The sequence below is a fragment of the Portunus trituberculatus genome, chromosome 50, assembly GCF_017591435.1.
Source record: "Portunus trituberculatus isolate SZX2019 chromosome 50, ASM1759143v1, whole genome shotgun sequence".
NCBI lineage: Eukaryota > Metazoa > Arthropoda > Malacostraca > Decapoda > Portunidae > Portunus > Portunus trituberculatus.
In genome coordinates this window covers 8,557,444-8,572,443 of record NC_059304.1, presented here as the reverse complement: position 1 = coordinate 8,572,443, position 15,000 = coordinate 8,557,444, and the positions used below count along the sequence as shown (strand labels likewise).

General features: G+C 41.5%; 1 protein-coding gene across 2 annotated transcripts in view; it reads left to right on the top strand.

Annotated features, from left to right (window-relative positions):
• Positions 1-15,000, top strand: part of LOC123499574 — a 120,682-nt gene that overhangs the window by 98,341 nt on the left and 7,341 nt on the right. For both annotated transcript variants that reach the window (XM_045247721.1, XM_045247720.1), the window contains one exon: positions 13,616-13,962. In XM_045247721.1, coding sequence (XP_045103656.1) covers positions 13,632-13,962 — 331 coding nt within the window. In that variant the 5' untranslated portion in view covers positions 13,616-13,631. The remainder of the gene's footprint in view (positions 1-13,615; positions 13,963-15,000) is intronic.

The window sequence follows — 15,000 nt, the reverse complement described above, 5'->3', positions numbered from 1 at the left end:
GGTGCCAAGAGTGTGACGAGCGAGTCTCGGGAAATGGACAAATCCGGGTCGCTGAGAGAACGTTTCCCGGCCATTCTTCTTCCTCTTTTTCGGGAGGCGACGAAGGAAATGAGACTTTGTAATGGTGCCAAAAATGTCCCGGGTTTTTATGCACGTCCGCAGCTATTTGGAGACGAGAATACGCGATAGACGATAGAGGGAAAGGAAACAAAAAACGGAACAGAGGCAAAGGAAAAAAAAAAAAAACGGAACAGAGGGATGGGAGAGAGGAGAAGAGAGAAGAAAGGGAAGATATCAAAGGTGGACGGGAGGTAGCGGTGTGAATCCCATGGACCCACTTTTAGTCACGTTTCCCAGCAGGTGTTGACAGTCTGGATACCGCCACACCTCCTGCACCATTCTGTAATAACTCGATGTTGGTATACTGAGAAACGCCAGAATGTGTGACCTTGAAATTGAACAGGGGCATCGTTTAGAGTCATGAATCTTTAAACATGGAGTATCGCATTAACCTTGAGTTCTGTGTACAATTAGACCATTTTATTGACATTAGGAAGGGTCTATGGAGGTCAGAAGATAAATGGCCAGTCTTCACTTTTCTAATCCTCTACATAAGTTTCTGTAGCTGTATAAGATCACCAAATCGTGACCAAAATGAATATGGAAACGCGTCATGGTACTGAAAGGGTTGAAATTTGAACCTGTATTGTCCTTCTAAACATTGAACTTGCGTTACCTTTGTAATTTGAACCTGAAGAACCATCCACAACACACGAACACGGAAAACCATTTTGAACATGTAGCTACAATACCTCTGAGCTTCGAAGCCACCTATGAATGAAACTTTGAAGCCATGAACCCTTGAAGAACATTATGAACCTATGAAATGAATAACCGCTTCTTTCCTTACGTCATCGCAATTTTTCACCAATACTCTCACCATCTGAGCCAATACCATCACTATTTGCTCACCAACACGACTATTCCCATCACTGCCATCACCACTGTGTTTAACCCCTTCAGTACTAAGATGCATTTTTACCATGATTTTTAGTACCATTTTATTTGCATCAGGAAGAGTCTATAGAGGTCAAATGGTTAATGGCCATAGTCTTTCCTGTTCTAATTCCAGCATATGTTTCTGAAGCTGTAAGAAATCGCCAAATATGAACGAGAATGGATAAGAAAACGCGTCCTGGTACTGAAGAGACTAAGCTCATCCCAGAGTTTACAGCGTCTTATCATGTACAACTTCTTCCCTCATAAGATTGAATTAATCTGTAATCTTAATCTAAAAAGAGTTGTACAATATATTTATACATTTTAAAGCAACATGTGTATAAAATAATTTAGTGTAATATATATTTTCGCTAGAGAGAGAGAGAGAGAGAGAGAGAGAAAATAAATAAGGAAGGCACAGGTAGAGAGAGAGCATGGAGAGTGAAAAAGAGCATGGAAATATGACGGCCATATTTATTCAGGAGCCTCATTTATCATAACACTCCTGCTTATCACCTGTCCCTCGTTATCACCGCCATTTTTATTACACCTGGTCTTCCTATCCCTCCCCTCACTACCTACCTTTCCCCTCTCCTTCATTCCCTTATCATCTCAATCTCTCCTCCTCCTCCTCTTCCTCCCTCCATCCTCAACTATCATCCTTCCTTTCTTCCTCTTCCCCTCTATAACTTCCACACTCAATCCTCCTCCCCTCACCTTCTATAAACACCTTCTCCTTCTCCCTTCTCTTTCTCGTCTCCTCCATAACTAATCTTCTCAGTGCATCCCATTCTTTCTCCCCATCACCCTATTCCTTCCCACTCTCTAGAGCCGCTCAGGATTTCACTATTGGGAGATGAGAGAAGGATGAGGAAGGAAGACGGGAAGGGAGAAAGGAAGGGAAGGATGACGGAAAGGGAGGGAGGGAGGAGGAATAGGGAGCGATGGAGGGAAGGGAGGGAGGGAGGGATGGGGAATAGGGAGCGGGGTAGTCTTAGAAGCACCTTATCTTAGTCTCACACCCTCCATGGTTCGCTAAAAATCTTATCCTGTTTAAGTCAATTTTTTCCTTCTTTTTAATGTTGCCAGGAGAGAGAGAGAGAGAGAGAGAGAGAGAGAGAGAGATATTTTACAGCAATTCTCAAACTCATCAACAAAAATCACAGTCACCACTTCCTGTTTTTCCCTTTATTTGTTTTCCCTCATTTATTTTCCTCCACCTGCTTCTTCTTCTTTGCTGTTTCCCCTTGTTCCACTTTTTACCTTATATTTCCCTCATTTAATTTGCTTTCACTCATTTTCCTAGCAGTTTCCCTTTCAACCATTTCCCCTCGTCTCTTTTCCTTCACCTGTTTCCCCTTACTTGTCCTTCCTTAATCATTTCCCTTCAATCCCTTTCCTTGGCTTGTTTCCCCTTACATACTTCATTCTGACCTGTTTCTCTTGGCTTGTTTCCTCTCACCTCCTTTCTCTTACTTATTTCTCTTCAACCTGTTCCTCTTGCTCGTTTTCCCTGACGTGTTTCCCCTTGACTTGTTTCCCTTCGCCTGTTTCCCTCCACCTGTTTCCTCTAACCCTGGAGGAAAACAGCTGTCTGTACCCGTGCACCAAACTTCATCTGAGGGAAACACGGGCAGGCAAAGGGAAACAAGGAGAGCAACGGGAAACTGAATTTGTAAACGGAAGGAAACATGATACTGTATTCCTATTTATTGATCTTTGTCTCTTTCTTTTCTATTGTCTTTTATTCAATTTTTTCTTCTTCCTTTCCTCTTGAGTTTCTTTCTTTATCTCTTCCTGTTCCTCGTCTCTTTTTTTTTTTTTTGTTTTATCTCTTATTTTCCTATTTTTTTTATATTTTCAATCTCTTTTTCTTTTCATCAGGTTTTCCTTTTCTTTTCTTTTCTTGATCTTATTTTTCTATTCTTTCTTTTCTTCATAGTTTTCTTCTTCTTTTCCTTACCTATTTCTTTTTTTTTTTTCTCTCATTTTTCGCCTTTATTTTCTTTATTTTTTTTTCTCCTTTATTTTTTTCCCTTTGTTTTTCACTTCCTTTTTTATCTATCTTTTTTTTTATTCATTTCTTGTATTATTTACCATCCTTGTTTGATTTATTTTTCTTATTCATCAAGGTTACCACCACCACCACCACCATAACTACCACCACCGCCACCACCACCACCACCACAACGCGGGGTAAACAATGGCGCAGCGTCACAGGGCAAACTGACCAATAGGAGAGAGGGAATGAAATAATCGATGTATGACGGATTTTTTTCCCTTCCATCCTTTCGTTTTTCCTGTTTCCCCTCACTCTATTCTCTTTCTCAGTCTCTCTGTCTCTCTCTCTCTGTCTGTCTGTCTGTCTGTTTACTATTTTTTTTTCTCTGTCTGTCACTGTCTGTCCCTGTTTGTCTGTGTGTGTATATCTCTCTCTTTCTGTCTGTCTGTCTGTTCTTTTTCTCTGTCTCTCTGTCTCTGTCTTTCTCTATCTGTCTGTCTGTATGTATGTATGCATGTCTGTCTCTCTGTTCACTCATTTATTTTTCTGTGTCTCTGTTACTGTCTGTCTGTCTGTCTGTCTGTCTGTCTGTCTGTCTGTCTGTCTGTCTGTCTGTCTGTTCACTCAATTATCTTTCTCTGTCTCTGTTACGGTCTGTCTGTCTGTCTGTTTTTTTGTCTGTCTGTCTATTCCCTCAATTCTTTTTCTCTGTCTGTCTGTCTGTCTGTCTCTCTCTCTCTCTCTCTCTCTCTCTCTCTCTCTCTCTCTCTCTCTCTCTCTCTCTCAACATGACGCACGTAGGATATAAAATAACGCTGAATTACAAAAAATGAGGCGTGTTCTTAAGCTACAAAAATTATCCTGTGTCATTAATTTGAAAGTTGCTCTCTCTCTCTCTCTCTCTCTCTCTCTCTCTCTCTCATTTATTGTCACGCTCCAAATGTGATAAGATGAGTTTTGTCATGGTAATCCTTTGATGTGCACGATATTTTTATTCTATATATTTCTATTTTGATAGGAATATTTTTTGTTTAGGGGGGAGCAGTGTTTTGATCCCTCCATTGAAAGGCTCAGGTGATTTAGCCATTAACCTTTATGTTACTGTATATATATTTTTTTCGTGGGAATGTTTACTTTTCTATATTGAAATCTCCCTTTTTGTCCTTTCGGTTATTAGTTTAAATTCTCAAATATTTTTTCATAACTATTTTCCTATATTTTTTTCAATTTTTTATGGAGCAGTTGATTTATTTAAAATTTTCTGATAATTTTTCGTTTTTTTTTAATTAGGTTTTGCAGTTATGCATTTGTCTTTTCTTTTCTTTTCTTTTTCTATCGAGGGGCAAACAACATTTTTGCATCCTTCTTTGTTATCTAACGTGCTAAAAGTTTCTTGACAGCAAAGCCCTGACGAGGAGGAAATTGTTTTGCTTGTGTATTCCATAGTTTTCCTTCCCACTAGTGCTATTGTCATTCCGTTCAAAAAGAAGAGAAAGAAAGAAAACGAAAAATGACCAGAAGTTACATTTTTTGACATAGTTCTTCAGTTTTCACCTCTTTTCAAACATCCATTTGTAATTCTACCTATGACTGCTTTCCGTTTTGACGCATACTTCCCCTAAGCTCCCTCAGTTGTATGTTATGTCCCTCACCTCTCTATTATCACTCAACTCTATCTAATTTTCTTTTATAATATCTTTCCTCTCACCTGTCTTTAATTTCTCTCATTTCTGTTACATTCTTTTTCATATCTGTATCTAATTTCTCCTTGTCTATTTACCCTTACTTTTTTTTTCTAATTCCCTCACTTGTAATTAATTTCTCTCCCCTATATCTAGTTTTTGTTTGTCTGTATTAAATTCTCCTCACTCGTGTATAACTTGTTTAATTCATATCCAATTTTTGCTGGATTTAATTGATTTTTTTTAGTTGTATCTATGTAATTTCACTCACATCTATGTATTTCTTAACCTGTGTGTAATTCTCTTCATCTTTATACTCTTTGCTTCACCTGTAGCTTTCTTTTTCTTTTTCTTTTTTTCTGCATTATATTTCTTCAGTTTCCAATACTTTTCAACATTAAACTGCAACTCAACCAGGATCTACTATCTTTTACATAAACGTACAATTTCATACATTTAGCCCCCGCCCCCCCACCGCCAAAAAAAAAAAAAAAAATGTGCAAGGAAAAAGAGGGAGAGAGAGAGAGAGAAAAAAAAAATTATTCCTAACACTTTATCACTTTTTTTTTTACCTCGAACCCACAAATTTCCCTCCACCCACACCTCTCGCCCTTTGAAAGCTGACGAACTTATAAGAAACTTTTTCCCTCCCCATACTTAAGTTTCCTTTTTTAATCTAGTTTCCTTATCAAGACGCAATTCCTCCATCTAGGGCGACGCATCATCATCATTACTAGGGGAAGGAGGGCGAGGGAGAGAGAGAAAGAGAGAGACAAGGAAAGAGATGAAAGTTCCTCTATTTCCCCCCCTAGTACCTCCCTATAGCTATCTTTATTCCTGCTCCGCCGACTGGGAGGACGCGCCGAGCATTGTCCACATTCCTGCCATTCTCCAAGTTGTGATGAGGAGAGGAGCAGCCGCAGCCGTGGGCATAGACTTTATTCCCCGAGGCTCGTGGTTAGGGTGCGGTGGTGTGTGGGAGTGACGCGAGGCACTGATTGCATGAAGATCCAGTTTTGTGTTCATGTGGGAAAATAGTGGAAAGAAGGGTAGAAAGGCAATGAGATGGATGGGGAGGAAAAGAAAGTGAAAGACAAGTAGAGGGAATAAGTAGGAAAAAGGAGAGAAATGATTTTAGTCGGGGAAAGTAGGCTAGAGAGAGAGAGAGAGAGAGAGAGAGAGAGAGAATCCATCCCTCCCCTCAGCAAGCAGGACGGTACTGTCGCCACCAGCAGTAAGGAGAGGGCACAGTTGCTGGCTTCCTTGTTTGCTGGAAAAATGAAGGTGGGGAATCCACAGCAGCCACCGCCTCAGCTGGTCCAGCAATGTGAGAAGACTGTCACCATGGTGGAGGTGACGCATCAGCAGGTGAAGCGATTATTGCGGGGCTGGACACACAGAAAGCCACCGGCCCTGATGACATCAGCCCGCACCTGCTGAAGCGATGCTCCCAGGAACTGGCTGCCCCTCTCACCCAAGTCTTCACAACTTGTGTACGGGAAAACGTCTGGCCTTCAGTGTGGAAGGAGGCTCGAGTAGTTCCTGTACACAAAAAGCTCCAGGACGGACCCAAAAAACTACAGACCCATATCCCTGTTGTCAGTGGTGGGTAAAGTGTTTGAGAGGGTCGTGGCAGAGGTGGTGTGTAGCCATCTCAAGGACAATGCCCTCCTCTCAGACCAACAGTTTGGGTTCAGACCTGGAAGGTCAACCTCCGACCTAATGATGCTTCTCACCAGGCAGTGGCAGGACGCCCTCGACGACGGCAAGGACACTATAGTGGTTGCTTTGGACATAGCTGGAGCTTTTGATAAAGTATGGCACAACGGATTACTAGAAAAGCTTCGTGCTAAAGGCATCCAGGGTGGCTTGCTACGACTCTGGGAAATTACCTGCAGGACAGAAGCCTCAAGGTGGTTGTCAACGGGCAAACATCTGAGTCCCTGCCTGTGGAGGCATCAGTGCCACAGGGTTCAATTCTTGGCCCACTCCTGTGGAATATCTACGTGGATGATCTTCTCCAGCTACTGCCAGGAGTCAAGGCCTATGCTGATGACTGCACCCTCTCCTATACCTATCCACGCCAGGACAGTGGGCGGGCTGCTGAGGCCATCAATCAGCAGCTACGAGTGATAGAGGAGTGGGGTGCTCGCTGGCAAGTGACATTCGCGCCGGAGAAGACACAGGCAATGGTTGTCTCTCGGTCCCCAGCCGCCATGGCAGCAATGGCAGGAAAGTTGTCTTTGGCGCTGCTGCTCTCCCACTCCAAGATGACGTCAAGATACTTGGAGTGGAGGTGGATCGAGGGCTGAGGTTTGACAGCCATGTCAAAACCATTGCCAAGAAAGCCTCTCACAGGATCTCCGCTCTCAGAAGGATCGCCAGTTTCCTCGACAGGAAGGGAGACTGCTGCTGTACAAGGCACAGGTGCGGCCCCACCTTGAGTACGCAGCTCTCTCCTGGATGTCCTGTGCCGCCACACACAGAAGGAGACTGGACAGCATCCAACGCCGCGCCATACGGCTAGTAGATGCTGCAATACCACCTCACCCAGAGCCTGAGCGTCCCTTGATTCACTGGAACACCGCAGAGATGTGGCGGCGATCGTAGTGTTCCATAAGGCACAGGTGCAAAGAGTGCCACATCTGGCAGGGCTGCGTCATCCTCTGAGAGTCACCGCACGGAGCACGAGAACGGTGCTCAATGGTGGTGACGCCGTAGAGGTGCCGCGATCCCACGGGTGTCAGCATCAACGCACCTTCGCAGGACGCGTCTCCAGGATGTGGAACTTGTTCACGGCCGCGGTGCCTCACGTCCAGGAGATGAACACACAGTGTCAAACTGATGGCACATAAGTGGAGACAGACACTGCCAACTCCTCTGACACTCTTTGTGACGTGACACTCAGTGTAGTGCAGTGCGTGAATAGTGCTAGTGAAGTGAAAAGAACAGTGCTCCATTTACATGCTGACCATCTTGTATATTATCTATTTTTAAGTCTTGTAAATATTGTAGAGAAATAGATTGTAGTACCCTTAGAATAGGTAGCACACGACAGTGCGCCTTTGGGTACATGTTTTTCTGTATAAATTATGTTTAAATGAAAAAAAAAAAAAAAAAAAGAGAGAGAGAGAGAGAGAGAGAGAGAGAGAGAGAGAGAGAGAATCTAAGGAAGTATGGTATTTATAATAGGAAAAAAAAAGAAGGGGAAGAAATTAGAAGCAATAAAAGTCAAGAAAATCACGAGAAACAGGAAGACAAAAGGAGAAGGATGTAGTAATATAGGGAAGAGAAAGTCAATAAAAATAAAAAAGGAAAGAGAAAAGAAAAGGAGGTTAAACAGAAGAGAAAAAGAAGTAGAGTAACAAAAACTGAAAAAAAAACAGAGAAGAACAGGACAAGGGAACAGACAAAGGAGAAAATGTATAGGAAGACAAAAAAAAAGGAGGAAAAAAGGGAAAAATGACATCACATAGAAAATGGGGAAAAAAAAGAACGAGGTCACTCAACATTATAGAGGGAGAGAAAAAGAAATGAAAGAAAATGAGGAGGAAAGGAGGAAGACAGAAAAATGGAACTGTAAGAGGAAAAACTCAATATAAGAAATAAGAAGAGAGGAAAGAAAGGCGAACAAGGACACAAATTACCATACATACAAGTGGAATAAAGAAAGGAAGAATAGAGGGAAGAGCAAACTGATTACTTTAATGGAGGTTGAGAGGAGGGAAGAAGAATAAAAAAGGGAAACGTAAATAAGAAAAAAAAAAAAACATGACAGAGATGCAGGAAGGAGAATGAAATAGAGGAAGAAAAGGAGAGACGAAACAAGAAGATAATGAAAAGAGATACGTTAAAAGTGAAAAATACTGAAAAAAAATGAAAATAGGAAGGGATGAAGAAGAAATAAAAGGAAGAAGTAATTGAAGAAGGAAGCAGTGGAGAGTAGAGACGATGTGAACGATGAAATAGACAAAACAAAGAGAAAAGAAAGAAAAGGAATAAATGGAGGAGGTACAAAAAGAAAGAAGTGAATGAGAAACGAGAAAAAAAGTAAAAAAAAGAAGGAAAGAAAGTAAAGAAAAGAAAGAAAAAGAGGAAGAAAAGAAAGTGAAGATGTAAGAAAGAGAAAATGGAAGAGACAAACAACAACGTAAGAAAAATAAACTCTAAAGAATAAATAAAATAAAAAGAAAAAGAAAACGAGAACATTACGAAACAAAAATAAAACCAAAACAAAATAAAAATAAAAACAATTGCAATATAAAAGGAACGAAAGAAAAAAAAAAGAAAAATGCATAAAATAAAAAAAATGTATGTAAAAGAGAACATAACCAAATAAAAACGAGAGAGAGAGAGAGAGAGAGAGAGAGAGAGAGAGCAGCAATATGAATAAGGATAAGAGATATGATGGCCGCGATACATGTGTTCTCCATAACCTACTTTCTGAGGAGTCGAGTTGCTGTTAATGGCGCCGCTACACCCAGAACAAACGCACGCGACCCTAATCAGTAGACGGGAAGGGCGGGAGGATCTGGGTCGCGAAATAGAGTCTGTTTACCTGCTTGTGTTTGCCTCATTGTGTTCTGTGTTTGTTTAGTTGTCATATACGCGGTTCGAGTCAAGCTGGTGGTGTTCTTTGTGTTTGTGGCAGTTCAACAGTAACTCTCTTTTTTTTTTTTTTGTTTGCTAACTTATTAAAAGAAGGCAAATCAAAAGCAATTCAGAAAATAACAAAAAAAAAACACTACATAACAGACAAACAAACGAACCCAAAGGAACAGAAACACACAGTAAAAAGAACAGACAAAAACAAACTAAAGATAAACAAACATAAAACAAGAAAAGAAAAAAAAACTGAAAAAAACACTAATTTGTCTTTCCTTTTGATCGGGTGCTCACCAATATGGGTGTTTTGGTTCGGTAGCTTACGAGAAAAAGACTAAAAACTGGGCCTCTATCTCTTATCGTTCTTCTAAGGCAGGGGTTCTCAAGGGCATTATTCTCTCTTAACCCTTGACTGCCACTTAACACACACTCACTTTGAGGTTAGCTTACGAAAAATGACTAAAAACTGGGCCTCTATCTTTTATCATTCGTCTAAGGGTTGTATTCTTAAGGGCCTTGTTCTCTCTTAACCCTTGTGTTCACTACGGCCTTATGCTCTCTTAACCCTTAACTGCCACTTAGCACACACTCACTTATACCAATCACTCTGAGGAAAGCTTAAAAAAAAAAAAAAAAAAACTAAAACTGGGGCTCTATCTGTTACCATTCGTCTAAGGGTTGTGTTCACTAGGGCCTTATTCTCTCTTAATCCTTGACTGCCACTTAGCAAACTCTCATTTATACCAATCACTCAAGAGACATTATTTTGTTTCTTCTCCTGCAGTCACATCCAATCTTTAAACTGGCAAGAGATTGTTAACCCGCTAAAGTATCATGACTCGCTTTTATATTGATTCTGCTTACTATTTGGTGATTTTATACAGCTTCAGAAACTTATGTGGTGATTGAAATAGTGAAGACTCTGGCCATTAACCTTCTGACATCCATAAACCCTTCCTAATGTAGATAAAATGGTCTAATCATACACAACCTCAAGGTAAAAAAAATCCATCCCAGTACTGAAGTGGGGTTAGTGTATTCCTTTCTATCGCTAGCTTCATTGTACATATTTATAAAGACTTTCACGTATTGCTTCAAGTGCTGCTAATTGTTACGTGTCCCAGTGAAAAAGTTAACCTCCTTTAATACTGAGACGCATTTTTACCTTGACTTCTGGGTATGATTAGACGATTATTTTTGCATTAGGAAGGGTTCATGGAGGTCAAAAGATTAATGGCCATTGTCTTTACTATTCTAAACCCAACATATGTTTCTGCAGTTGTATAAAGTCGCTAAATAGTAACCAGAGTGAATATGAAAACGCGTTCTGGTATACTGAAGAGATTAAGGGAAGTTTTCATAGGCGTCAGATATAATAAAGCGTGTTTTCTTAGTCGTTTAATCTTTCAACATCTTGCTTTCTTTCCTTAATTTTTTCCTGTCTCTCCAATTCCCACGAAAACGAAACGAAATGAAACAGATAAATGAAATAAGATGAATAGACGGATGAATAAGATAAAATAAGCAAAAAAAAATAAATGAATGGATAAAACAGATACACATTTTTTGTTAATGGAGATCCAGAACCATTGTTAAAGTATCGCTAGAAACGTGGAAACACACTACAAATCCACAACAACTTCCACCGGAGCCTGTGCAAAAAAAAAAAAAAAACAACCTGAAACCAGACACACAAATGTTTATGAATGCGAGTGTTAAAGCCGTGTGTGTGTGTGTGTGTGTGTGTGTGTGTGTGTGTGTGTGTGTTATTGGCAGTGACATTATTAAGTTAAACTGTTAATGAATAATGAGATATTGAGCATTGGGTGTTATTCTAGATTCAACATTCAACATCATCAACATTAACCTTATATTCTCTCTCTCTCTCTCTCTCTCTCTCTCTCTCTCTCTCTCTCTCTCTCTCTCTCTCTCTCTCTCTGTGTGTGTGTGTGTGTGTGTGTGTGTGTGTGTGTGTGTGTGTGTGTGTGTGTAACTTTGTCCCGGACGGAGCTCAGATGTTGCCATTTCCTCCGTTGAATCCACACACAGTTTCTGCTTCATTTTATGGCCTTCCATTAGTGTTATTAGTGTAGTTTTTTGGATTCCCTTTCATTTGTCATAATATACGTTAATGTTGGTAGTTCGCATTTACTTCTCCTCCCCCCTGATGTGTTTCCGTTTCGTTTCTCTCTCTCTCTCTCTCTCTCTCTCTCTCTCTCTCTCTCTCTCTCTCTCTCTCTCTCTCTCTCTCTCTCTCTCTCTCTCTCTCTCTCTCTCTCTTCCTTCCTCTCGCCTCACTAATCTTCACCATTTATTTTCTTTGTTATTCTTCCTTCTTATTTCCTCCCCCTCATCTCCTTCCTGTATTTCCTCCTCTTCCATCACTCTCCTCCATCTCCTCTCAGCATCCTCCCCTCCCATCTCCACCTCCCTCCATCTCTCCTCCACCCTCTCCCGCCGCAGACTCCAACTTGCAAATCCACACAGAAGAGAAACCTAACCTCTCTCTTGCCACACCTGTCTTTTCCCTCCCTTTCCCTCCCTCTTTTCTTCCTTCCTTTTCCTATCACCGCTAGAGTCCGCCATCTTGCTCCCCCTCGACGCCACATGAAGCCTTTTAATCTACTTTCTAATGCCATTCTGGGGTTTCTCATTCGCCATGATGGTACGCTACTCTTGTTTATTTTTTTTTTTTGTGTGTGTGTGCGTGTGTTCTGAATTCTCTCTCTCTCTCTCTCTCTCTCTCTCTCTCTCTCTCTCTCTCTCTCTCTTTCTTTTTCCTTTTTCTTTTTTTTTTTTTCTTTTTTTTTCGTTTCGTATAAGATAATAGAATAAAATCTCAAGAATGCGCAGAGTCGACAAGTGCATTAATCATCATGTCAGTTTTCTTATTATTGCTTCCATGAATTAGGATTTGGTTTTTATGTAAGTAATTTAGAGAAAAGTTCAAGGTTAGAGTTTACTTCCATTTCCTCCTTTCTCTTTCCTCTCCCTTTCCTTCCTTTTTTACTCTCCTCCTCTTTGGTCGCTTCTCTATTTATCCCTTTATTCTTTTTCTCCTTTCCACGTTCCTTCCAGTCCCTCTTGCATTTTCCTCTTCCTCCATTACTTTCCTATTTATTTCCCTCTCACCTCACATTCCTTCATTTTTTTCTCTCATGCCTTTCTCTCCCGTTCACTCATTCATTATTTTCCCTTTTTTCCTTTCCGTCACTGCGATTGTCATCCCTCCCTTTCTTCCACCATCTCTTCCTTTTCCCTCTACGACACTTCTACTTTTCCTTCACTGTTACTCCACGCGCCCTGTTTAAGTTTCCATTCCATTAACCCGTCAGTGAAAGAAAATATCCTCGTGAGTGTTTGAAATGTTACCGATCATTGTCTCTCGTGCGTCTCTCTCTTCTAGTAAATCATATCGTTGTATCCCTTTCTTTTATCTTCGTTTTTTTGTTTTTTTTTTTCACTCATCTCTACTTTTTCTCTTTTTCTTTCTTTCCCTCCTTTTCCTTTGTTCTCTTCATAACGTCACTTTTCTTTTATTCTTTTATTGTCCTTTTCTCTATTTCCTTATTCCTCCTCCTCTACCACCACTACCACTGCCACCATCACCACCACCACCACCACCTCCTCCTCCTCCTTCTCCTCCTTCTCCAGCAGCACAATCCGCGCCTGTCCACATTTACCGCGCCTCGGATTCCAGGCGGGCGGGGCTCCTCATCCATCAGCGCCGCGGCTCAGGACTATTTGTTGCTCCCGACGCCCTTGCTTACTCTCGGTGGCGGCGGTGGTGGTTACGGGTGTGTCTTCCTGCGTGCGTGAGTGTGTGTATGCGTTGCAGTGATGCGTGCTTTGTTTCGGCATTCGGAGCTTCGTTCATGGGGTTTACTGATTCTTTCGGATGTATTCTGAAGCATCTCCGTCACCTTTAGAAGCCTCTTGTCTAGTTGAAGTTGCACGGTTTGTTTGTTTATTTTATACAGGTGTTTATTTTTGTTTCAGTGAGAGGTTAACGGGGTTTCTTTATTATCTAAAGGTGAAACTTTCTTGAGAATCCAGTCTATGTAGCCTTTAGATATAGTCATGGTGAGAGCGCTAAGTGTTCCTAAATACGGACTTTCGTGATATCTTGTGCCCTTGTAGCCTTTTCTCATTTGTTTAGTAACTCGGTGATTTTATGATGTCATACAGTTTTACACTGGGTTATGTTTGTCTTGCTGCTCTGTGATGCCTTCCTGTAATGTTTGTACCTTCTGATGACTGCTCAATAATTTTCCATTCCTGGCGGGTCTTTGACGGCGTTCCGTGACTCCCTGTGCTTCTCTTGCAGGCGGGATGCACGAGAGATGAGCACGGAGGTGTCCTCTCCCGGCGAAGACGTGCTGGGCTGGGTCACGGAGACGGCGATACGGGCGGGGTTTGCGGGCGTTGTGGGCAGCGACCAAGACCTGCTCCCCCTCCTCCAGCAGCAGCAGCAGGACCAGGAGGGGGAGCAGCACGCCCACACACAGCTCGACCGCCGGAACAGCAGCGGCCCGGTGGATGAGGAGGAACAGCAGCAGCACTGGAACCGCCTGGGCATGCTGCTCATGGTGTCCACAATGGCCGCCCTGGGCACGCTGGGTAACATCTTCGCCATCGCCGCCGTCATGACCGAGGACCACCTCAAGAAGAAAGGTGTGTACCCACCAGCTCCTCCCTCCTCTCCTTCATTACTCTCTGTTCTCTAATCACCTCGACCTTCTCCCTCCCCTCCTCATCTACTCTCTACTCTCTTTCTTGACTTCAGTAATACTCAGTACCTTATATCCTAGTTTGTTTTGTCTCTGTCCAGTCTTTCTCACTTGTAATGCTCGCTAATCTTCACATTCCGTCACGTTGCCTGGAATTATAGTTTCGCCACCGGAGGAGACAAAACACATACTAACACTGCCATTGGGCGACACTCTCACACGCTGATTGGCTCAAGTATTCATGATAGCCTATAAAATATTGTGTTCCGACCAAAATCCAGAGATATTCATAATATTCGTGATTATTTGTGCATGCATAATTCAGTGCCACGTAAATAAAGGTTTTGGCAAAATCATAAAATCAGTTTGCCGCACATTTCAAAACAGGTCACAACACGTCAGCTAATCAGCAGGCGAGGGAAGCGGCGAGCGACAGGGATGCCATGTTCAAGTGTCCTCAGTGGCGAGATTACTATGAAGACAGACTAAATTAGTAACAAGTATTGAATCCATGGCCCCTTTTCACACACGACTTATTCTTTTATTTTGAGTTTTAATGTAGACAATTGATTTATTTTTCTTATGTCTCACTCTTTTTCCTGGCATCTTTTCCCTCCAATATTTCTTTTGCTAGAGTAGTTAAATCATATCCCTTCCTCCTATCCCTTTCACTGCTATTAACACATCTTTCCTCAATCAATAGTCACTTTGAAGTTATCTTTTTTTACAGCAGTCGAAAACATTGTCTTGGTTAGAAATTGCAAAATATATTCTTTCTACATCCCTTCTTTCTTGTAGATGGTAATAAAGATTCTGAACATCACCTCTAGTGCTGTGAATCGTTGTTTTCTCTATCATAACTTCAGCCTGTCAAGGAGACGAGCTTCAACGTTCCTCTTAACCTGATCTGTTGCTTCTTTTGGATTCCTTGAGTTCTATTTCTTACGAGGGACAATTGAGAAGTATTTTCAGCCATTTTATT